The sequence below is a fragment of the Vulpes vulpes genome, chromosome 13 (genome assembly GCF_048418805.1).
Source record: "Vulpes vulpes isolate BD-2025 chromosome 13, VulVul3, whole genome shotgun sequence".
Lineage (NCBI taxonomy): Eukaryota > Metazoa > Chordata > Mammalia > Carnivora > Canidae > Vulpes > Vulpes vulpes.
Window position 1 is genome coordinate 120,424,531 of NC_132792.1, and position 24,956 is coordinate 120,449,486.

The 24,956-nt window shown below is 43.3% G+C and overlaps 1 protein-coding gene across 2 annotated transcripts in view; it reads right to left on the reverse strand.

Moving 5' to 3' along the window:
• Positions 1-3,970: 3,970 nt before the first annotated feature.
• Positions 3,971-24,956, reverse strand: part of WDR26 (WD repeat domain 26) — a 39,515-nt gene continuing 18,529 nt past the window's right edge. For both annotated transcript variants that reach the window (XM_072732661.1, XM_072732662.1), the window contains exons 7-14: positions 24,601-24,739; positions 20,471-20,611; positions 17,307-17,426; positions 15,481-15,626; positions 15,117-15,195; positions 14,710-14,839; positions 11,647-11,832; positions 3,971-8,514 (exon numbers count right to left, since the gene is read on the reverse strand). In XM_072732661.1, coding sequence (XP_072588762.1) covers positions 8,489-8,514; positions 11,647-11,832; positions 14,710-14,839; positions 15,117-15,195; positions 15,481-15,626; positions 17,307-17,426; positions 20,471-20,611; positions 24,601-24,739 — 967 coding nt within the window. In that variant the 3' untranslated portion in view covers positions 3,971-8,488. The remainder of the gene's footprint in view (positions 8,515-11,646; positions 11,833-14,709; positions 14,840-15,116; positions 15,196-15,480; positions 15,627-17,306; positions 17,427-20,470; positions 20,612-24,600; positions 24,740-24,956) is intronic.

Genomic DNA, 24,956 nt, shown 5'->3' on the forward strand with positions numbered 1-24,956 from the left:
CGCCGCGTGCCCTTTTGGTTGGGGACCTGGTCCAGCCTGGGCAGAAGCCTGGAGGCTGCTAAGCCTGACTCCCTAGACAGACGGGCCCCGCTTGGAGCGTGGTGCCTGCATACGGCAGGACAGGACGGTCAGGGACAGGGACTGCTGCCGTCGGACCCCCGGGCTCCTGAGCCCCTCGTGGTTACTTGTATCGCTGATGTCTCGGGGCTGAGAAACTGTAATGTAGGATGACCAGGGGACAGCTTTCTGCCTGTAAGAGAAAAGCCCCAAACCAAACCGATCTATTGCCCGGCTTTGTTCTCATCTACGGTTTCGCCATGTCCTGCTCAAGCTTTTAAAGCTCCAGGCTTTAAAGGACTTCAGTCCTTGGAGCTGAGCGCCAGGTCCCCTCAAGCAGCTCCGAGGTGGTAGAGGGTGTGCTCTTCCCTGGGGACTCTGCCCCGGGGGGTGAGTGGAAAGTGGGTGGGTGGTGAGCCTGGGTTGTGGGGGCGCTTCTGAAACACTAACTGGTTGGAAAGGAACAGAGCCCATGCTCTTGAACCGCTCGTCTGCATCAGAGCCACAGGAGGGGGTGACTAGTGTCCACACATGGTGAAAAGAGGGGAGAAGCCTGGATTGATGAGCTGTGGTTAAGGTGCTAGGACTAAGGTGCTGTGCTCTCCCCTGAGAGGAGCACTGCACAGACCTTCCAGATCCTCCCATTTCTGCCCCTAAGAGGGAAGTGAGGCTGGAGGTGGCCTCAGAACCCCCGTCCGGCTGCGTGGGGTGCTCTGCGAGTGAGCTGAGTCTGGTCGCATCCTGTACCCCGTCCCGTCTTTGTACGCTTCAGCCCCTGCTGGCACCGAGGAAGCCAGGTGGGGGCGCGCCTCCACCCCTCCTCTGAGCCCCTGGGTGGGCAGCTCTCCTGCGTCGTGGACAAGGCGGTGGGATTCAGTACCTGCTTCCTCTCCAGTTAGGATGCTTCCCTGGGAACTTGACTTGCTCTGGCACCTTCTGCACCTTGCCTGCCAGATCAGGAGCCTGTCCTCCCAGACTGTACGTAGCCAGCTCTCACCTCGTCAGAATGTCTGCTTCACAGATCAGGCCTGGTCCTGAAGGGGCCCGTGTGTGTGCAACCTTGAGAGGGCACCCCCTGACCCATGACGACCCCGTGCCTCACACCTCCCTCTGGTTGCCCAGGGGACCCGACCTCGTCCTGTCCGCTGCTCTGACCACATGCGTCTGGGGCAAGAGGCCAGCACTTGAGCAGGAGGGAGCTTGAGTCCTTGCTTGGTCTTCTCAGCTCAATTCATGGACATCGATCTTTTCTCAATGATGATGTGACATCGTCATCAAGTCTGATGGAGAAGAAACCTGCTTTGAGGACTCCTCTTACTGCTTATCTGAACCTGTGGCCTGTGTCCCAGACAGAGGTACGATCTGTGCAGTTGCCCCGGGCGGCCCCTGGGACACGGCCGGGCCTCCTGTGGTTCCAGGAGACATTCTAACTTTCTGGAAGGCAGTAGCAGGACTAATTGATGTTGCTTGGTAATTTTGTATCTTAGCCGCTACAGCACTGAAGTCATGGGCATGCTCGCTTCATCCCTAATCCAGCCTGACATCGACATCATCATGTCTCTAATATTGTAGTATTTTTGTATGCGGCATCTCCGTGAGATAAGGGTTCCTGAAACCAACCTGAATTCTTAGATGTTGATCCTGAGCTCCTGCAGAATGGCAGGCCTGGGCAGCCCTGACGTAACACGGCAGCCCTGGGTCCTCCCAGCTGGAAGACAAAGGCGTGAAGGAAATCTGCCTTCCCTAAACGCGGGTTTAGGATTCCGCGAGGGGCCATTAGCCCACCACCTCCTACACAGCAAGGTCCTGGGTGAAGTGCACTGATGAAGCCAGAGGGGGAGCCACAGCCACAAAGTCAACGTTTGTTGAAAAAAAAAATTTTTTTTAAAGATTTTATTCACCTATTCACGAGAGACAGAGAAAGAGAGAGAGACAGAGGCAGAGACACAGGCAGGGGGAGAAGCAGGCTCCATGCAGGCAGCCCGACGTGGGACTCGATCTGGGTCTCCAGGATCACGACCTGGGCCAAAGGTGGCACTAAACCACTGAGCCACCTGGGCTGCCCAACATAAGATTCAACAAGAGTTTTGTTTTTCTGGAAAAAATTTCAAGACATCATCAAAGGATGTAACCAAAAATCATTCACTTTTAAGTGGAAGGAATTGAGTTCTGTTTTAAAAGACAGCTCCTAGGGCGCCAGGGGTGCCTGGTTGGCATAGTCGGTGGAGCGTCCTACTCTTGCTGTGATCACAGCCTTCCACTCAGGCTGTGATCTCAGGGTCGTAGGATCGAGCCCCGCACTGGGCTCCATGGTCAGCGGGGAGTCTGCCTGGGATTCTCTCCCTGTGCCCCTGCTCCCCCCGGCCCCAACAATACAGCTCCCTACTCTGCGATTTGGTTGGGAAATTATCCCAGGTCCTGGGGGCTGGCCAGAGAGCTAAAACACAGATGAATAGGCTTGCGTTTCCAAGTCTACAGAGTTGAGCTGTATTTACAGAAAACAAATGGAAAGGCTTCTCCCACCTGTTCCTCAGGACACCGCAGACCCCACCACCTGCCCGCCTAGCACTGATGCTTCACAGGGGAGCGTCCTTCCGTGCACGACTCTGCTCCTTACAGGAAGCTTCCTAAAGCTCACTTGTGTAATCACTCTCCCCCACAAGGAACTGATTTTCTTTCCCTTTTCTCAAAAGCACTGAAGTGCTGTGAGTTGGTACACACTCAATGCTTTCCCCCAAGAGCTTTTTTTGTGCTGAGCACAGAGTCTAACGCAGAGCTTGAACTCACCACCCTGAGATCAAGGCCTGAGCTGAGATCCAGAGTCTGACGCTTAACTGGTTGAGCCACCCAGGTGGCCCTCTCCAAGGAGATCTTTAAATAACTATAGATGGGGCACCTGGTGGCTCAGTCGGTTAAGCATCCTGCCTTCTGGCTCAGGACATGGGGTCGAGCTCTGCATGGGGCTCCCTGCTCAGCAGGGACTCTGCTTCTCCCTTTTCCTCTGCCTCTCCCTCCCCTGCTCCTGCTCTTTCTCAAGTAAATCTTAAAAAAAAAAAAATTGTAATTATTCATTAGGAAATAAATTTTAATTTCAAACTGAAAGTATATTTTCTCTAACATATGCAATTCCCTTTTTAAAGATTTATTTATTTATTCATTCAGAGAGAGCGAGAGAGGCAGAGACACAGGCAGAGGGAGAAGCAGGCTCCATGCAGGAAGCCCGATGTGGGACTCGATCTCAGGTCTCCAGGATCACACCCCAGGCTGCAGGCGGTGCTAAACCGCTGTACCACCAGGGCTACCCAACATATGCAATTCCTAATGCATAGTTTCAGACGCAGTAATATCTTTGAACAAAATGGGGCAGGAGTTTGAGATTCCTTTGAGATGCAAGAATATGCTCCTGGGGGACCTGGGTGGCTCCGTTGGTTGAGTGTCCAACTCTTCATTTTTGGCTCAGGTTGTGATCTTTGGTTGTGGGATTGAGCCCTGTGCTCAGCATGGAGTCTGCTTGAGATTGTCTCTCCCTCTCTCCCTCTGCCCAGACCCCTGTGCTCTCTCTCTGAATTAATCTTTAAAATATAAATAAAATTCAAGTGTTCCCTAAATTTCTCTAATCCATGACTGTCCTTTATTTTTTGAAAATTTTCAGTAATCTCTATACCGAATGTGAGGCTCGAACCTATGACCCTGAGATCAAGTCAAACATTCCACCTACTGAGTCAGTTGAGCACCGCTTCTTGCACAACTGCCTCTTTTAAAAAAAGGGAGCCGAACACTTGAGGTGCTTCCTTTGACAGCAACTTAGAGACACCCAGTAAATATATGGGGGTCAAACTCAGCAAATCAACTGTTAGAAGCAGTGCCATCTAAGCACTCACGTTAATGGACATGAGGAGAGCTGACACAGCCATGATGTCTTATTCATTCTGTTTATTGGATTGAAAGGGAATACAAACGATTGGTTAGGTGCTACGCACTGACATGGAAAAGGTGTATTTAAAAAAAAAATCCCATTAAAGCAAATCAAAGTTAATGTAGTTTCAATTGAACAAAATTTTAAGACGTTTAATATACTACACATTTATAAAATAAAAGTTAACAAAGGGTGTTTTGTAAATAATTATTAGAACAAGTGAAAATAAATATGAGACCTGAAATTTTTTATGCTTTAATGAAATAATAAAGCAAAGAAATTTAAACTACTAAATAGAATCTGAGGCAGTTAAAAAAAAAAAAACAGAACCCCCCCAAATTTAAGAACACAATCCTTTGAAACACTGAATCAGTCCATAGCAAATAGTTATTACAGACCAAAAGCTCTAAGTGTTATCTAGCTCCACCACAATGCCATGGAAATCTCGACAAGTTAGGTATCTTGAGATCAGCACTCAAGTTCTTTCCTTGATCTCTACAGCTTGGTTTGTAAGTACAAACATGCTTCTGCGGATCTTTTCCCCTCGCCACACACATACATTCAAGGAGCCAATGACATCTTTTCTCAACTGTGCCTAAAAATGTTACAACTCGGTTTTAGCACATTGACCCTGATAATGAAAATGCTTGAGTTAAAGATGGGGACACATCTCAATCTTATAAAAATATACCAGTATTAACCAGACCCTAAACTCAGAAAGGGCACATCACACATGCACGAGACTTAGTAAAATGACAAGAACCCAGAAAGCAGTTTCTAGGACTCTTTATGAATTAAGTTCTCTCTCTCTCCCACACAGACACACAACACACACACACACAAAATTTTTATACTATTAGTTTCATTAAATCCAGCCTATCTGGATTAAGTGGACAGGGGACGGGTTTTACAGTTTTTGTTTCTGCAACTATAGGGCAGCTACTGTAACAATAGCTTAACACTGAAACTTTCAATTAAGTTCACCCTGTTTTTAGAAAGTGTCTAAGTGTAAATAAATGCAAATTCACCTCTTCTTTTAAAGTTAGCTGTTTATGCTAAATCAGATACGGTTTTGAAAATGCATGTTTTGGAGTGTAAGGCCAAAAGAGAGCTGCTAAAGTCTAAATGAAATCTAGATATCTGCACATTTTAGAGATGGGACACAAAGGATATTAAGGAAACTGTCTTCTGTCCTCCCCACTCAAGAGTAGTCATTCTTCTGCTGTCAGAGAAACTGACACAGAGATCTCCCTTTCAAGAGGTGTGCGGTATTGACCGCTGAGCAGAGGTGGTAGGGTCAGTTCTCGTGTGCAGGAAACAACAGCCTAAAAAAGAAAATTTCAAGACGGGGGTGGGGTGGGGTGGGGTGGGGAAGAAGGTTTGCTATTAATGTCACAGAACGCCGTTCTGGAGGGAGAACAGAAAGCGCCCTATTTCTACGAGTGTGAGCTCAGATGAAAATACAGACAGAAATTGGGATTTTTTTTCCCTTTCAACTAGCAGGTTCCTTCCATCACCTCATTCATATTTAAAGCTAGGTAAGCCCTGCCTGTCCTCCCACCCACTAAAATGGGCTGGTCTTTGGGGATGCTTGCAAACCTCCTGTTTAGACTACTTACCTGGTTTAATGCAACACATTTACCTGGCCTAGAGGAGTAGAAATGCAGCTGGTGCAACCACTAAGGATACACAGCCCCGAAGGAAAGCTGTGCCATGCCCACACCTAGCCCCCACCCCTCAGCTCTTCATCACCCCCCCAGTCCACCTGATTCTCACATCCAACGCTCTACTACCCATAACCAAGTGTTTGGAGGAAAAAGACATTTAATTTCATACTTGCTCTAGCCCTTAATCAATGAGTAACAACAAAAACATTTTTAAGCACGTGGAAGTGAGCCTACTAACCTGATTTTTGGAGCCAAAATTCCCCACTCTAGTTTATCTATGTGCAAAAAGTATTGGTACTTTTCATTTATACATTTGTCAGTATCTCGTGCCGGCTTGCCAGGATCCTCACTCTGGAGCCTATAGACTATAGCGCTGTTGGAGGCCGTCAGGTTATAGCTATGGGTTGGCCAGTCCTAGGCCTCTTCGCTGGTCACCTCGCCTAGCAGTCCCTGTGCGGCACGCCGGCCCAAACGCTGCTGGTGTGCTTGGGCTGCTGCTGCAGCAAGTAGGTGGGTGCAGGCGCTCCCCTAGCTGCTATGCGGACCTTTGTATAGTTGCTACTCCGCGTTAAGTTAGGTTAACTTAAATAGTTAGGTTCTTCGTAAAATGTGCCTCACCTCTATGCCATTTTTTTTTTTTTTTTAACAGTGTTTCTAAGGGAAAAACTCAGATCTGGGGCTGGCTGGGCAAAGCAGGGACAGACTTATGGCCAAGCCGCCCCGGAACCTACCAGGGCACATGGCGACTCGATCTGTAAGCCGCGGCGGCCTACAGAAACGTTCAGATGTTTCTGGAGACTGGGTTGCATTAACGGTTTTGAGGTTTACCAAATCACTAACACCAGGAACGGGTTGAACTGCACTGATGTAAAGAGAAGTTGCCACTTAGTTACTTACAGATACCAATGAAGACTTTTATTCAAGCTCAAAGTAAAAAGTAATTGGAGTTAAGAAAAATGAAGTACCAGATAAACTGTAACATACTTATTTGTAACTCAGAAGTATCAAAACAGGAATTCTTGATTCTCTAAGTGGTGGTCTCTGCAAAATGGAGCTTAAAGAAATCTTTTACATACCAATTTGATAAAATAATCTGCTGCCCACGGTCTGCCACTTTGCTTACTCTGTGAGCTTCTGGGAGGACCCATGCTATGTTAAGGCCAATTGCATTTGTCTGTCCTCTCCCCTCCCTGTAGCCCAGCCTGCACCCTGGGAGGATTCCTGACACTGAAGCCTTTCCCCTTGCCGCTCTGGGTCCTGATAGTGCCCACTTGGGGCGGTGACAGACTGCAGGCCTAGCTGGGCCCCAAAGGGACTTAGCACAGACAGGCCCTTTCCTTGGCCAGAATCTCAGGGGTGCTCCCACTCCTCCTCCCAGCCTAACAGCCGGGCCCCTGGGAGCCTCTGCTGACAAGGGAAAGGAGTCTCAAAGGAGATGAAGTCGGCTGCATTCAGCTGTTATAGGGTTTAAAAGCACAATGTGAACATCAGGCTTCTGGCTTACTTTAATTAAATGTGAAATTCTCAAGATTAAAAGTGCTTTCCCACGAAGGAGACCTTTCCTTCAACTAAGGGGAGGGGAAGGCAAGGACTACCCAGAGCACCAGTGTAGAATGAGGTTCAGTATGGCAATACCTGGAAAACTGAGGAGGAGCAGTCTGGACTTAGGTCTCTCTATGGGACAAAATAGTGAGGGCCACTAAGACCAATGACTATGAGGTGTTAAACCCAGTTTGGCCTGTCTGTAACCTGCTGATACTCCGGACAAGCTCAAACATCCTTGGACTCCCCCAGTGGTTATGCCTCGGCTCCACTCGCCTGCTGATTTTGCACCAGAACACCTTCCCAGGCTGGAAACTTAAACTGACTATTCATCTCTCCTGTCAGTAGAGATTTACAATTCTCTTTTTGAATCTTGAATTTCTTCAACATCAGGTACTGATGTTCCTTCAGGAATAAAACAAAAGGGGGGAAACCTTCCCGGTGGGACTCTGGGTCTCCTGTGCCACGTCCTTCCAAGCACTGTTTCTGGGCAAGTCTCACGTGGGGTTCCAGAAGAGCATCAGTTATACTGCGTAATATCTAAGTCAGAGAGGAAACTTTTTGAAGCTGGTTTAGATTCCAAATGTATACAAATGAAGTCACTTTAATCCTATAAATACTTCTTAATTTATTTTTAAAAAATTGTGCTGTTAACCCTTTTACGGGGCAACAAGCTATGTGAAAAGTACAAAACTTTTTGTCAAATGTAATATTGAGAGTGCTTTTGACATAGTTCACTGGTTTATCATCTGGATCAGTATATACTGCGCAACGGGCAAGGCTAGAATCCATGAACCAAGCTGCAAAGATCTCAAGCTAAATAAGGCGGAAAGATTTGGAGAAACAAAAGAAGGAAATTCTTTCCTATCCAATGTATACTCTTCAGACTAATGCACTCCTTCTATCAAGCCTTCTAAACTGTTAAATAAAGTTTTCCAAACAAGCATTTAAACTTCATTACACAGAAGAGCAACAAGAATGGTATCCCACCAGGCAAAAGGCAGGAGGGAAAAAAATATATATACTGAGTTCAATGGGTAAGCCTGAATGTAGCACAGTTCTTCACAACCGATGGGGGGATAATTCAACATGGTGTCCAACAACGTTCTAACGACGTGCTTCATCTCAACTGGTTACTATGAAGCAAGGTGTAAATGTTTGGCCCCAATCGGGCTTCAGAAATGGTTCTTTTTCATGACGAGCATGTCTGTCCAGCTATCAATCATGTTTGTTTGCACCAAATCCCAAGCCATTAAAATACGACTAATTTTAAGTTAAACAGAAGTCGTCTGCTCCACATTCGCCATCAACTATCCATGCTACTGCATTCCTCTGAATGAAGACAGGATGAAATGTGTTGGGGGGGAGGGGGAGAGGGGGAGGGGGGGAGGGAAGAGGAAAAGGGAAGAAAAAAGTCACCAGTTAGAAAGTTTTAATTATCAGGATCATGACATTACAAACCATACTACCACTGAAAAGCAATCACACCATGGCAAGTTCTTAGCATTTCCATCATAATCTTTACAACATGTCCGTATCAAGTCTTAGCCTATGTTACAGTCTAAATTCATTATTCTGAATATTGGAGAACCCAAGTGAATAATCAAATTAGAATCTCATACTTTAAAAATGAACCTTGAAATAGTTATGTGGAACAGAAATTTTTATGCTTATGAATAGATTACAAAAGGAAGGAAGAGCAAACGATCTGGTAGGCCAAGGTAGGGGGGTGCCTGGGACTGTGTGCTTAGCCTGAGATTCTGTGCTATCTTCCCAACTGTCTGTTTTTGGGAACAGGCAACAAGCCTCCTGGACATAACTCACATACTATACAAGCATGCCTTTAAAGCGCAGAGTTCCATGGCTATTATCAGGATATTCTCAGGGCTGTACAACCATCACCACAATCAATTTTCACACACTTTCATCAGAAGTCAGCAGTCATACACACGCAGCAGTGCCCAGCCTTCAGTTACCCACTGGTCTACTTTGTCTCTGTGGATCTGCCCATGAGGGACATTCCACGTGGTCTTCTGAGTCTGGTGTTCTGCACCTGGCCTGCCATTCTGGAGGTTCATTAGCATTGTAGTATGTCAGTGCTCGAGCCTATTCCACTCTGCTTATTCCTCAAAATGATACGTAAGGGACTCTACTGTGCTAATAAAAGGCAGCAAATTGGGGATCCCTGGGTGGCTCAGCGGTTTAGCGCCTGCCTTTGGCCCAGGGCGTGATCCTGGAGTCCCAGGATCAAGTCCTGCGTCGGGCTCCTGGCATGGAGCCTGCTTCTCCCTCTGCCTGTGTCTCTGCCTCTCTATCTCTCAGGAATAAATAAAATCTTAAAATAAATAAATAAATAAACAAGCAAAACAAAACAAAACAAAATAAAATAAAATAAAATAAAAGGCAGCAAACTCGTTTTTGAAATGAAGGGGCACCTGAGTGGCTCAGTGGTTGAGCATCTACCTTCAGCTCAGGGTGTGGTCCTGGGGTCCTAGGACCGAGATACATATCGGGCTCTCCACAGGGAGCCTGCTTCTCCCTCTATGTCTCTGCCTCTCTGTGTCTCTCATGAATAAAAAACTTAAAAAAAAAAAAAAAGTCTGAAATGGAGTTAAGTCAAACAGTTTTGTTTAAATGACTTATAGTATATTACAGTATCACGATATTTGAATGTCATTTTCTTTAGTCTCCTCTTCTGTTTTTCAAAATTTCTATTTCAAACAGGTATTACTTTAATTAGTCAAAAAAAAATTTTTTTTTAGGGGTAAAAGAACCCAAAGACACCTACATAAAAGGCACATAACCAAGTATCTAGTTTTTTTTTTTTTTTAAGATTTATTTATGATAGAGAGAGAGAGAGAGAGACAGAAGCAGGCTCCATGCTGGGAACCCGACGCGGGACTCGATCCTAGGACCCCAGGATTGCGCCCAGGCCAAGGCAGGCACCAAACCGCTGAGCTACCCAGGTATCCCCAAGTATCTAGTTTTATAAAAACTGTTTTCCTGTTAGAGGTATAAATGAACATCTTTCTATGGCTGGACCTATGTTGCCCAAACACAAGGCAAAGTTGCTGAGTTTGACCTAGATATGGCTCACAGCATGTGTCCACATTAACTCCATCCACCAAACGGTGGGGCAGCTCTTACTTCACAGCAGTAAGAGGAATAAGCAGTAAGAGACGTAAGTAGATCTGCTCACCAGGTAAATCTATTACTATATACCTAACATTTCCTATGTCTTCAAATTGAATATGCTTCCTTGAAGAAATAACTTCCCAGTGACTAATAAAATTAGAGAAACATATAATCACAGTTATAGATCTATAAAACATCTAGCTTTGAGAGTGGGGCCTGAAACCTAACCAGACATCAAAAGGAGGCAAGGGGTCTTGGTTGTTGCACTGGATTTCCCAGAGGAACATTGGCCGGTCCTGCAGTGCCACAGACCAGAAAGGTCATTCAGGCTCTGAATCAATGAGCAGTGGTTTTCAAACTTCTTCACTCATGTCCTCTTTATGCACCGTACTCTCACCTGACCACGGCTGGCGAACTAAATTCTCTTCATCTGTTTTCTGGGTAACTTGCTTCCTTCTAATCAAACAAAATATTCCACTTGCTCTGTTTGTCTTCCCTCCAGCACAAATATCTTGCTCAACTGAGCCATGGGTTCACAGTCTGCTTCCCCAGCATCGCCAGGTAGTGGGAAAACCCTTCAGACTCAGGACTGTGACTCTTGTCTTCTCCCCCATGGAAATGAGGGTAGACCTTCTTTTCATAGCGCTGTGATGACAGCACCCCTGCTGCCTGGCACCGAGGCACAGGACAGATTGGGGTCTCCTCTCTACCCATTATCCACAGTGCACAGGGGCCTGGGTGCCACGTGGTGTTACAGGGGCTTCTTTTCTAGAGCAAACTGTTCTAAAGTTGTTCAAATTTTGTATACTAGCTAGTTCTTATGCATATGGAAAGTATAAAATGCCTCCTGAATCATGGAGGAAGATTTTCAAGATTGCTGAACTGAAAATACTAAACAGCTACGTGGCTGTAAACGAGGTGGCATGTTTCCTGTTCATCTTCAACAACCGTCACCACCACACACTTGCATGCACACATGCACACCACATACACAACCACACACATGCACATACATCCATGCATACATGCCGGAGACACACACACACCTGTGCCACAGGTGTGCTCACACACACACACACACACACACACACACACCATACACACACCACATACCAATGCCATACATACGCACATGCACACATGCACCAGACACACCCACACACCCACCCATATCTCAGTTTATTAAACTCCTTCCGTGGAGAGAATATATAATCTCTAAATAAGGGACAAAATAGATTATATCCCACACTTAAAAGTACTGCCACTTTACAATAAGCAGGGCAAGGTTTCACCCAGAGAAAACATGGGAATGGCGTGCGGCCATGTTACCTTCAATATTCTGGTGGTCTATAAAAGGTGCTGGTCCCCATATCCTAACAGTGCCGTCGTCTGAGGCGCTGGCCATCATGGATGGGATCTGTGGGTTCCAGCTCACACAGTTCACTGTACGTGTGTGCCCTGTCAGCTCCGCAATTGGCAGTTCGCTACGTTTGTGCCAGATGTAAACCTTGTGATCTGAATAGACAGTAATTCAGAGGAAAGTCAGGGAGTTTTCTACATTAACAAAACCAACTGATCTTAAATTTATCATTCATTACACATAGAACATACGACTTGATTACCAGAAGTTAATATGATGTGAATAGTTTAATAAACTACTTTATGCAAAATGCCATTTTAACAAAACATGAATTTCCTCTGGTAAAGGTGACTGATTAGCTCTCAAGTCATCACCAAGTCACAATATTCTTTAATACCTAAGTAATGGGTTACAGTTAAAATCTCTCAATGCAAACAAATCGAGGACAGAGGCAATAAACACTGTGGAAAGGGAATGTGATGGAACTGTGATGCGTTCAAACCCAAGAACAGCCATAGCGCAGAGGACAGTGAAACCTCTGCAGAGTATTTGCCGTGTAGACAACTCATGTGGTGGATCTATAGTTTTCACCACCAGTGTGGTGAAGAACCAGGTGGGTGCTGTGCTCCTTCCCTTCCCAGGGAGGTGGTATAGAGTATGCTCTGGAGTCCGACCACCCAACTCGCGCCTGCCTTCCATTGACAGGCCCCGTAACCTGGACACAGCACCCACTCGGGTTCTTCATCTGCACATGAGGATAGAACTGACCTCACCATGGTGGGAGGGCAAAATTAGTTTGTGTATGAAAAGAGCTCTGAACAGAGCCTGGCACAGAGTCAACACCACGTGTTACTGTAAAGAGGGACCTATGTCCAGGTGACAATTCTTAAACAGAAGGCAGGGTCCTGGGTGAGTTACAGAAGGGCTCCCCCTGAAGATGTACGGTCACCTGAGGGCCAGTGTGGGAGTGCCTGGCAGACATGCTCTCCACTGAGCAAATCTCAGAGTGCTGAGAAGTAGCTCATTTGTGGTAAAAGATTCTGTCCTGGTTTCCAAACATCTAACATGAAAATAAGATAAAACAGCAGGTTGGGTACGCTTCCCCCTTAAACTGAAGAAGTTCACATTAGTGTGAAAAGTGTGAAGGCACCTGCCCCCTGCTGGTGTGAGATGTTTTGTGAGCATACATCCAAGAAGGTGTTTGCTGAAGAGACAGCAGACCTTGTGACTTGAAGGAGTCAGGGTCAGAGCGACAGTCTTGCTATGTGAGCTCTGCTGGCTGCCATGGTCCCCGGAACTCAGTGCTTTTGCGAAGGTAAAAAATAAAGCAGGTTTTTCTACATATTGCTAGCACACTGAAAAAGCCTGAATAACGGCCTAACTTTTTTGGGAAAGGGTTTTCCAACTGCTCTATTTTATGTCAGCATTTATGTATTTGGGGATTTGGAAGGTTCCTGGAATATATTCCCTGTAAATAAATGGCAAATGGATCAATGTGATTGACTTGGGACACAGTACATTCACTATGTCCACTTGGTGTTAAATACGTTTCTCAGAACCATTCTACATCACCTAAGTTGTGAGAACCCTCATCTCTTCAGTTACATTTCACAGAACATTCATTCTGTTCATAAACAGAATGTGGTCTGATTAATAATAATTCATCATTAATTCAAAGTTAACTTGGGCTTTATGGCATCACTAGAGATGATGGCAGCTACACATATTCTGAAGGACCTCTAGGGTCCATGTGATGTTTGGAAAGACTGAGGAGCATAACTGGGAGGGAAGCCCACCAGGAGCAGGGCTGAGCAGAGCTCAGGAGGAAGACTTGGAGCATAGGTGGAGGTGAGAACAAGCAGGCAGAAACATCACGTGCTTGGACCGTGTCACAGAGGAGCCAGTGCAGAATCTGGGAGAATATAACTGGAAGATGTGAACTTTTCAAAGTGTTCCCTACAAACCATTTGTCTCTCTTCTCAATCTTATCTGATTTTTTCTTTCTTCTTCTTTTTTTTTTTTAAGAGTGCAAGTGGAGGGGAGGGGCAGAGAAAGAAAGAGAGAGAGAGAGAACCTCAAGCAGCCTCCCTGAGCAGGGAGCCCGATACAGGGTTCTATCCCACAACGCTGAGATCATGACCCGAGATGAAATCAAGAGTTGTATAAATTTCCCCTTATACACAAAGGGGAAATGCATGTGTTTCTCTGTGATCCTCTTATCTACGGATATCAGTTTTTCATCAAGCTGGGTGATTGACACCTTGGATGATAAATGCAGCACCAGCAGAATTTGGGCCCCTGGTCTGTGCTCTAAGATTAGGTTCCATCTGTTTGCTGTGTTGCTGTAGCACCCAGAGCAGAAAAATGGGGGCTGAGTGAAGTTTTGCCACTCTTTGCCATTACCTGTGCTTCTAATGCCTTCAGAAGCACACTTACTTTTAATACTGATGCGCCTATCTGTGCTGCATATTGCAAACAACTTCTCCTATAAATGAGACAGATAGACTACTTTAGGAACAGGCCTGCCTAGAATATTGATGTTATCAAACTGGAGAGTACGGATTTTCAGAAAGGTAGGAAAGATGATTCTAGAACTTCAGCTTTTCTGAGACCATAAGAATCCTCAAACTAAATGCTTCTCTTTGGCCATCAAAGAAACACTGCAGATCCTAAATAGAGTCGATTTTGTCTAAGTTCAGGTAAAACATCATAATCAACCCTGACTTTATAGACACTACAAACCCCTGGCACATCATCACAATAGAGTACTGGTTTAACTAAATCTTGATTTGACACATGCATCGAGCACACCTCCACGTGGCCAGAATGGGCACCGCTGTGACATTATGGAGAATTCAAGTCGTTCCAAAAAGGGGAAATGAACAGTGTACCGGAGAAATAAAACTCTATAAGCAATTTTTCATTTAACACCCTGCATTTGCCTGGAGACATGGCTCTCTCAGCCACTGAGGCAATTACGGAGCTCCCACCCTGTCCCCACAGGCGCACTGATGGTGACACACACAACTTACCCTCACTGCCACTAGCGATGAAGTCTTCGTTATGGCCTCCAAAACATGAATGAATCGTATAAAACCCTTGCGTGACACCTTGATACTTCCTTACTAAAACTCTGTCTTGCAAGTCCCATAAATGAACTCCCTGAAGGCAAAGATAATAGACATATTTATTCTACCTCTACTCAAAAGAATCTTAAAAAGTAATCTGAATATCTCTTTGCCTGTTGGAACATTTTCAATTTCTATTTGTGCAAAATGCCAACGGTCTGATAAATTTCTAGTTGACGCTACAAACTTAAGGATCAAACACATACAGTAAAACTTAAGAAAGTGTAAACACATTCATTTATATATTCATACACCAACAATTCTATTCCATTTTGAACTAAGCTAAATCTTTATAATTATAATAAACTTACCTGAGTTGCTACATTTAACAAAGCTAATCGGCCATTCTTGGAAATAGTAAAAGACATAATGGGATGATCTTCTTGTACTCTGTAACCAGAAAATAATCTGTCAAAAGCAACATACTAAGAATCAAGAACATTCAAATTATCAAAACATGAAATGTTCTAGCTTAAACACTGCAATTCTGTCTGTAATCAGTATGACACACTGTACTTCAATCAAGAAAAAAACTGTGAGTTAATGTTTGCTAGCATCTCCTGATTACCAATCCAAATTCAAACCAAAACACAAAAACTCTTCTAAAATATCAAGTTCCACCACACATTTTAATATTAATCAAATAATTATTTAATGGATATAAAAACTAATTACATGTTCCTATCTGTGAGGTCCTCGAAGTTGTAACCCCGGATCCGCTGGTGTGTGTCTGATGCCAGAACTGTCTTCCCGTCGCTCAAGCACCAAAGGCATTGCACTCTTACCCCTTCCCAGGAGTCAAGGAGGTTCCCATCTAAATCCTGAGGAGAAATTCATTATTATTTCCATTAGGAAACCACACCAGGAAAGCAAAGAACAGAAAGAATCTCTTAGCAGCGTCTTTTTGTAATAAGTTTGTTTTTTCCTGCTTGACTTAATTGTTCCATAAGTGGTTTTAATCATGAAAATTTGAATATAGGTCAAATTTCATTACAATAGTACCTTCGGGGTAAGGGGAGAGAATCTCTGTAAAATTTGTCTTCCCTTCAATAACCAGCCGGGCACAGATAAATAAATCATACACAAAGAAAGAAAGAATCCTTAAATTCCAAGTGAAGGTCTCACTACTATTGGAAATGAATTCAAACGTTCTTTTAAATGTGGTATACTGGGATCTGTCCTACACTATTCAGAAGTGGTGATATGGAAAAGATTACCAAACCATTAGTTACAGTTTTACGGAACTCAGAATCTGTTACATTTTAAAAACATCACCAAATTTGTAAATGTGTTCTACAGATCAAAGCTCTAAGGATCATTATCTTGCTGAATATTCAAAGTTCTGAGAAGCATCCCATTCCACAGATGAGGGAGCTGCCAAGTTCTGGGCCTGGAAGGTGTCCACACTGTAGGGATTGCGGGTCATCCTGAGGTCACCCAGGGACTCAAGAATCAATGGCGTCACTGCTGTCAAGTCAGCATGGGGGCTAGCTGGACTGTGTATTTGGAAGTTGCTTAGAGAGTAAATCTTAAAAGTCCTCATCACAACTGTGTATGGTAATAGGCAGTGACTGTGGTTTCAACACACATGAATATAAAACCGTTATGTTGTATGCCTGAAACATAATGTGGTATGTCAATGGTGCCTCCATTAAAACAAAGTAAAAAATACAGGTAGTATGATACACAATATATTAGCCCATGGACAGAAAAGTCCAGAAATAACTTCTTAAACTATGGAAAAATCACGGATAGAGCATGTTGAAACTACTGGGGGAAGAAAAGAACTTGTGGCTCATAACCATGCTGCAATGACAGAACACGAGGTTCCATGAGTCCCATGGCCAGCTTAACAGGAGACCCCAGTGGTTTGTAATGGCCACACAGAGGTCTTTATGACAGGTGATCTTAGCTACCCTGAATAATTTACAGGATTCATTATCTTGTTTAATTGTAGTCTTAAAAACACACGTGGAAGTGGAAGTGCCCACTGTGCCAAGTTGTAAGGGGAGACACAGAAACCAGACAGTGATGGCACCGCACTCACAGGAGAGTGTAACATGTGTAACTTCTTATTTTCACCATCCCACTGAAGGTTCTCTGGTAGTGCCATCACTACTTTAGTTCTCACATATTTAAGATGGCCAACTCATGTAATTCAGCATATTTTGGATATAAAAAACCTAAAGCCTCAAAAAAAAACACAAAACCACCTGAATATTTTCAATCCTATGTATCAGAAACTTGTTTATGAGAACAAAATATTTAGTAAAATAATTTTTTAATGTTTTACTAGACTTAAAGTCTGTATTTTGTATAAACGTTTAAAAATGGTTAAAAAAAAGAAAAAAAACCAGTTCTTTCGGAGAGTGCTTATTTAGAAAGCTAAGTGGGTCTTCACAGAATATATTTCATAAAAGATATTGAATCAAGCAAAGTCTTTAAACAAATCTAAAGCTGCTTTTACAGGAGACTTCTGAAAGGGGGCACTGAATACTCACACATTGATAGAACTGGCCGCGTTGACCTCCAGTCACAAAGCGTTTCCCATCTGGATTCCAAGCCACACTCGTTAAACTGTCCTCATGAGACTGGCTCATTTTTGTCCTTAGCTCTCCTGTCTACAGAGAAATAAAACTGTGAGTAAGACCTTCAAGATATTCTTCTAAAGGGACTGTATAAAGAAAAAAAATAGCTGGAACAACAGGGTATAGTTTGGTCTTCCTGATTAGAGAAATGAACTATTCTGACTGGCCTTACAAAAAAAAGCATCCAACCAAATAGTAAGACTGCAGCACTTGGAAGGGGAATCAAGAATGTGAAAAAAGAACCCAGGAGTTGAATGATGCCTGGCACAGGTGACCCCAAGAATGGGTACCATGAGATAAACTCTAATCAAAACTTTCATCTGAAGTCAATGATGTTTATGAATTAAACATATTTTCTCCAAGTAAAATGATGAAAAGCTCAATGCTACATGCCTATTCCTTCCAAGTTCCCACTTCTCAGGCAACAGTTCTTTGCAAATTTGATTCTAAAATTGTAGTGACTGCCATTAGCAATTCCTCAAGAACATGATGAATGGACAGAAAAACTAGGGCCTTGAACTAGGGCAAGGGTGTGGCAGTTCTAAATTATGTTAACTTTCATATTTGAGATGCTCAGAATGTAGCAGGGAAGATGGGAAGAAAGAAATGAAAATTATTTTTCTGATATCTAATTTTATCTCAATGTACAGAAAAGAGAACTTTGTACTGTTTAGCAGAGCTGTTTTAAAGGATTCCCAAGTAAGAAAGGCTATTTACTAGTTACAACCCTAGGATATCCTTCGGTTATTTTTTCTAAGTTATTTAACTTAGAAGGTAGACACATACCATTTAATCTAGTCTTGATTCCATTTTGTTCATGGATTAGAAACAGGCTCTGAGAGGTAATAGCTGCCCTTGGTTTAATAAAAAGTAAATACACGGGTGTAATTTTCCTGTGAGAAATGGATAATCAAAAGTAAAAAAAAAAAAAAAAAAAAAAAAAAAAAAAGTGAAAACGGAGTGTATGATCAGGGAATAGGGCCAAGTAAAAAAAGCAAAAAGGGCACAGAAATAGAAAACCAGAGGTCTCCCTTACACTAGAAAGAAAAAAAAAATCTGCAATCTTAAAACCTTCCCCCATACTGCTAATTGCTCTCACCTATTTATCTTTTTTTGGGTTGCTAGACAGAAACAGTTAAAACAAAAGTTCAGAATCGTAAGTACACATGCAACGGATAAATCCTCCACATTTTCTGTTCACAGATGTGTTACTACACTAAGTTCTGGAGGCAGAGATGGTCTTTCCTGCTGCATTGGGACAGTAGGTATGAGCGAGTCTACAACTAGGAAACTACCCAACAATATAAAGGAATGATGTGCAAACTGACTGGAAACCAGGTCAGCACAGTAACACAGTTCAGCTAGAATACCCTTTACCTGTCTAGAAACTCAGAACTGACTCTAAGGAAGACTACAGCCACCATCAATTCTGAGTCTACTACTGTATGATCAGGATCACGTACGTCTTCTCTCTGAGGGGAAAAAAAGCTTTAATGGAAAAGACCCCTTTCTGTCTCTAAGGTCCGATTCCTCAAGTCTGCTCTACCGAGGGAAAGTCGTCTATTCTCTTCTGTGCTCTGCCATCCCCTGAAGCCAAACACAAACACCAATCACACACTGGTTAGATAAAAACGCTGTAAAGACTTTTGGGGAAAAACTGGGGATTTTTAATTATGGAACAAAAAGTTAGATATTAGAGAATTAATTATAGCTAATGTTCTTAGATAAGATATTGACATGTTATACAGGAGAATGCTACTTTCTAGAAGATATACACTCAAGTACTTGCAGTAAAAGATCATATTTGTAATTTCCTTCCAAGTGTTTTGGACATGGATGTACATGAGTGTGTATGCACACGTGTGTACACACAAAATATGCACAATACTGATCGCTGAATCCAAGGTAGTAGGTGAGGGTCACCATTGTACTCCTCCACTTAATATTTGACAGCTTTCCGGGATCCCTGGGTGGCGCAGCGGTTTAGCGCCTGCCTTTGGCCCAGGGTGCGATCCTGGAGACCCGGGATCGAGTCCCACGTCGGGCTCCGGGTGCATGGAGCCTGCTTCTCCCTCTGCCTGTGTCTCTGCCTCACTCTCTCTCTCTCTCTCTCTCTCCGTGTGACTATCATAAATAAATAAAAATTAAAAAAAAAATATTTGACAGCTTTCCTACTGAAAAGCTGGGGTTGAAATGTAAATAGTAAGTGAGCAGTAAGAAAAGCACACTGTGTGGCAGCAGAGTGAGAATCCTGGCATACCATTCGCAGGTGTGTTTCACTATTCACTCTGTCCTCTGCACACTCGTGCACAGCTTTAGCTCCACTCTCTCACTAAAAACCAACTCACGTACAGGTCCCCGGACTCACGGTCCTACCTTGTCAACGCACACAACTCAGACCACAGCCCAGACCATGCCCTTGCCTCAGGTCAGAATAATGAAAAGAACAGGATTTAACCATCATGTTATAGAAGGAAGTTAAAATAAATCAAATTGCAACTATAAAGTTTCTAAAACATAGTATAGAAAAATAGTGGAATGAACTTAATGCTAATTTTTGTTAAGACCAAAAAAAAAAAAAAGGACCCTGGATAGAGGTTACCCTTTGTTTAGAAATAGTAATAGAGCCCTTATTAAAAGTGCTGAAATATTACTTTTTCTAAGTTAAATCAACATAGTAAACATGGTAAGGAGATAATGGTGTGATCACCACCAGAATGAGAAATCTGGTTCTGTGCATATGCTCGCACACTCGAATGGTAAATTTTGTGTATAATCATCAAACTATTAATGGAGGCAAAAGTACCACAGTAAATAGTAAGAATTCCACAGTACAAAGCACATTTCTGAAAATACTCTTTCGTCCTTCTTTAAAAACTTTAGTACGCTCAGCATAATACTTAATTTAAAAGCTTGGACACCTGGGTTCCATTCGCCGAATTCTCTTTTACAAGGGACACACTCTGGTAACTGAGGCTGAACAGCTGTGCTCTAGTGAGGGAGAACAAGTTAGAAGGAGGATGTGCAGGCTGATCACGCTGTAGGAAAGGGCTAAAGCAAGGATGGGACATGCTCACTTGGACATTCCAAAGCCAAAGCTCAGAGCAGTCGTCTGGGCCACAAGCAACAAGATAGTTGTCATCTGGACTCCACGCGATGTAAGAAACGCCGTAAGCATGTCCTTCTAAGGTTTTAAGCAGTTTTAGCAGATGTGTATCCTAGGAGGCAAAGAGACAACTTGGTTAGAGTCCCCAAAGTCCATGGTTTTCTGGCATCAGAACTTAAATAGTTGCAAGGATATACTTCGATGATGTAATTAAATCTGAGGAAATTTTCACAGATTTCACCAATTTTCCCCCTACCCAAAGCCCCAACAGCTTGCTTCACAAAGCCTCACCCACACTGCAATAGCTAGTAAGCATCTACTATGCATCACTCACAGTGTCCTGGGTGGAAACAGAGATGACACAGTCCCTGTGAATCTTCCGAGGAAACTGTGAGCAGGTGCACAAAGAGCTACCTCCAATTCATTTCTGAAAACATCTTGAATGAGAAAGTACTTATGCTCCATAAAATTCACCCCTCAAAGTATGCAATCCAGTGACCCTGAGTATATTCACGGAGTATATTGCTTCCCACCCCCCATGGCCTCTTTCTCCATGAATTCACCTGTTCTGGACATTTCATATCCACAGGATCATACAACGTGGGGTTTTCTGTAACTAGGTTTTCACTCAGCATAATGTTTCCAGGGTTCATCCACGCTGCAGCATGTGCCAGCATCTGACTCCTTTTCATTGTTCGATATTTCATTTTACGGATAACCGTATTTGGTTTAAACTAATGAACATCTGGACTGTGGCCAGTTTTTGGCTACTATATACAACGCTGCTACGACCATGAACAAGTTTTTGTGCAGACCTACATTTTTGTTTCCTATGGGAACACACACAGGAGTGAAGCTGTGAACTCCAGGTCTCAGGTTTTGAGGAACTGCCACACTGTTGCCCAAGTACCTGCACTGCCTCACCTTCCTGCCAACAAGGCTGCCACGTATTTAGTGCTAATCAGTATCAGCACTGTTCACCAACAATACCTCGCCGAACTCTCCTAACTCTGAAAGGTTACATGTTCTCCCTCCCCCCGGACTGCAGGAAGGAGATTAGGTCTACTGACATGTAGTGTAGGCTCTGCTCACAGCGCAGCAGAGTCTGCAGTGGGGCTGCTCAACTCTCAGTCAAGCAGACCACCTGTGCTGTAGGCTGAGGGATTAAATTGTACCCTGTGAGGGGAGAGCTGCTGAAGATGTTTAAGTTGGTGAAGACATAATATAAAGCAAAAGAACCCATAGGACTAGGTAGAAGATGAATCAGAATGAACGGACATGGGACATGGACACCCAAAAGGAGCTGACACAAGAGCTGTGACAGTTAAGACAGGAAATGAGGTCCAAATGGAACACAGCCTGGACTGAAAGAGCTCATCAAAATGTACATGGGACATAAAATACATAGGACAGAATGAGACAAGAAATATTTAGAGACAACCGTCAGGTTTTTGTTGCATAGGGCATGGATGGACGTGGACAGGAAACATAGCAAGTAGGGATTTGGCTGGAGGTGGCAGAAAGTAATGAGTTAAGTGTGAGACTTTGTTCAAAGACCAACAGAGACCAGTACTGAGCCAGTAGCATGTGAACAGCTAAGACCTGGAAGCAGTGAGAAATGGATCTGGAAGGGTACCTGGGTGGCTCAGTTGGCTGGGCATCTGATTTTGACTCAGGTCATGATCCCGGTCCTGGGGTTGACAGAGTCCCATGTAGGACTCTGAACTCAAGAGGGGAGCATGCTTCTCCCTCTGCCCCCTCCCCCTGCTTATGCTGTCTCAAATAAAATCTTAAACAAAAAAAAGAAATGGGTCTGGAACTCCTCTGATAAAACTATGTTGGAATTTTTTTTGCCAGAAATGTCACTAACAAATGGATGTGTTTAATGTACTTTGTTTCTTCACCTACGTTTATCATTTATTCCATCACCTAGTCCAAACCACCATGGTCTGACAAAAACTAGTGAACACTGCTACTGCTTCTGATTCCTCCCTGGGAGAAGGCTAACTGGCACAGGTATTTGTGTGAGAATGTGACACTGCTGGTCAAAGCAGCCGGAGTAACTTAACAGGACACCCAGGCTTTTGGACGGGCTCAAGATCTTCCAGTAAGAAACCTTCAATCACAGCCGTGCTTCAGATCCTTACAAAAAATCTCTTCTAAACTCATGACAAACTATTTCAGAAGTATTTAACTAAAACACTAATTATTTCAGCACAATATAATACTGTAAAAAAATAAAGTTGAAAATAAATGGGGATATGAATGCTCGATCTTCTCAAGTACAGTGTCTCTTACATGAAGTGGAAATACCATATTCATGGAATCCACTTAATGGTGCTCAGATTTTGGGTGAGGGAATTGGTAAAATGTTTTTTTTTTTTTGGGGGGGGGGGCAAATGTGAGAAAACCTGTTAAAAGACACCAGCCATCAGAATCACATCACCTCAAAAAAAAAAAATTTTTTTTTAAAGGCTTCACATCCAGTGTGGAACTGAATGCAGGGCTCCATCTTGTGACCCTGAGGTCATGACCTGAGCCAAAATCAAGAGTCAGATGCTTAACCGACTGAGCCACTCAGGTGTCTCCATCACCTCAAATCTTAAGGTCCTTCTCTATGCGTTGTTTTCTATCCATTCAAAAACACATACATAAAACACATTCTCAAAAGAATCAGCAATTTTCTTACAAGTTTTTCACAGTATTTGACACAAATACTATCATACTAAACTCTAAAATCCACGGCATCTCAGACTGGAATGAGGGCATTAACTCTGTGTTTCCCCAGCTATTCTGGCCACAGTGGCCACAGAAACCCTTTATACATAATGCCTATTCCAACAAAAGCATTCTGGGTAGTACTGGCATAAAGGCCTAAACTCCTTAGCAGAACATACAATATCCTCAACTGGTGGCTACTAACTCCGCTAATCTCACCTCCTACTCTGCAGTGTAACCTCTTCCCCAAGACTGCCCCAATGCCAGTCATGTTTTCCTTGCCCACGTGTCCCATGAGGGCCAGAAGTCATTGGTTTTGCCTCCATAATGGTTTACTCCTTCTGCTAGGAATTATTTGTCTTCCTTCCCAGTTCCAGGGGGCTTTCTTCTTTGGGCCCCTGAGGCACCCACCGCAGAACAACCACATAGTACTATCATAAGTTCATGGTAAGGCCTTGTATAAGCATGCACTCAATAAATATGTGCTAAATGAAAGACACAGTTACACACTGTTGCCAAAAGAAAATGTAACAAAGAAAAGGAAATACTTATTTCTACAAATCTGTAAGCCATCCTGTTATAAACAAAAACAAAAATCTGATTTTAGAGATAACCTAGAATTTTAAATCCAGAATACAGTACTTTTCATATGAAAGGGGGCAGTGTTTAACAGACCTTCTACAAATTACACAAGAACAAGAGACCTTCCTAACTTGTGACAAAATGGTAAATCAAGGGATCCCTGGGTGGCTCAGCGGTTTAGCGCCTGCTTTCAGCTTGGGGTGTGATCCTAGAGTCCTGGGATTGAGTCCTGCATCAGGCTCCCTGCATGGAGCCTGTCTCTCCCTCTGCCTGTGTCTCTGCCTCTCATGAATAAATAAAATATTAAAAAAAAAAAGGGATGGTAAATCAAATATTAAAGATACAAGCTGGCAAGGGGCATTAAGAATAGTACGTCTGGAGTAGAATTATTCCTGGATATGAGTCTCATTCTGCCACTTACTAGCTCTGAGAGCCTGGGCATTTAGAATCTACCTCAGTTTCCTGGTCTGAAAACACGAGATGTGAGCATCTCACAGAGTTATTCTGAGGACTACAGCAGATTGTACGTACATAAATCATTAGCATAATCACTAGCACACATTCTGTATATACCATTTATCTACATATACCATAAAGAAAACACAGGAAGAGGTAAGACATGACAAAAATGACAAGAGAAGTGCTCTTAGGAAAGAATACATTTGTATATGTACACTTTAAAAATAGGTAGTCCATTAGATTATGAATTACCTTTTTGTTTGTTTGTTTGTTTTTTTTTTAATTACCTTTTTGTAGTACACACACACACACACACACACACACACACGCTGGAGTACATACCGGGTCAACCTGCCATATGATAACCGTGGTATCTTTTGATCCTGTTGCTAGTTTAGTGCCATCATTGGAGAATTTACAGAACCACACTTCATTACAATGCTCCGTAAGTATCTGCTGAGTATAACATGGGAACTGCCTCCTAAAACAAAAAAGTCCACAAATAATTACTCTTTCAAAATAGACTAATTTAATAATGAAAAAGGTGAAACCAGTGATAAAACTTCATTGGATATAAAAACTTTAAAAAATAAGATATGAATGCCTTTGTAAATCTTAAAAAATCATGTTTACAGTGGTATGCTGAAAAAAGATTACTACAACATCAGTCAAGGCAATCTCAGGCGAAATCAGTAATC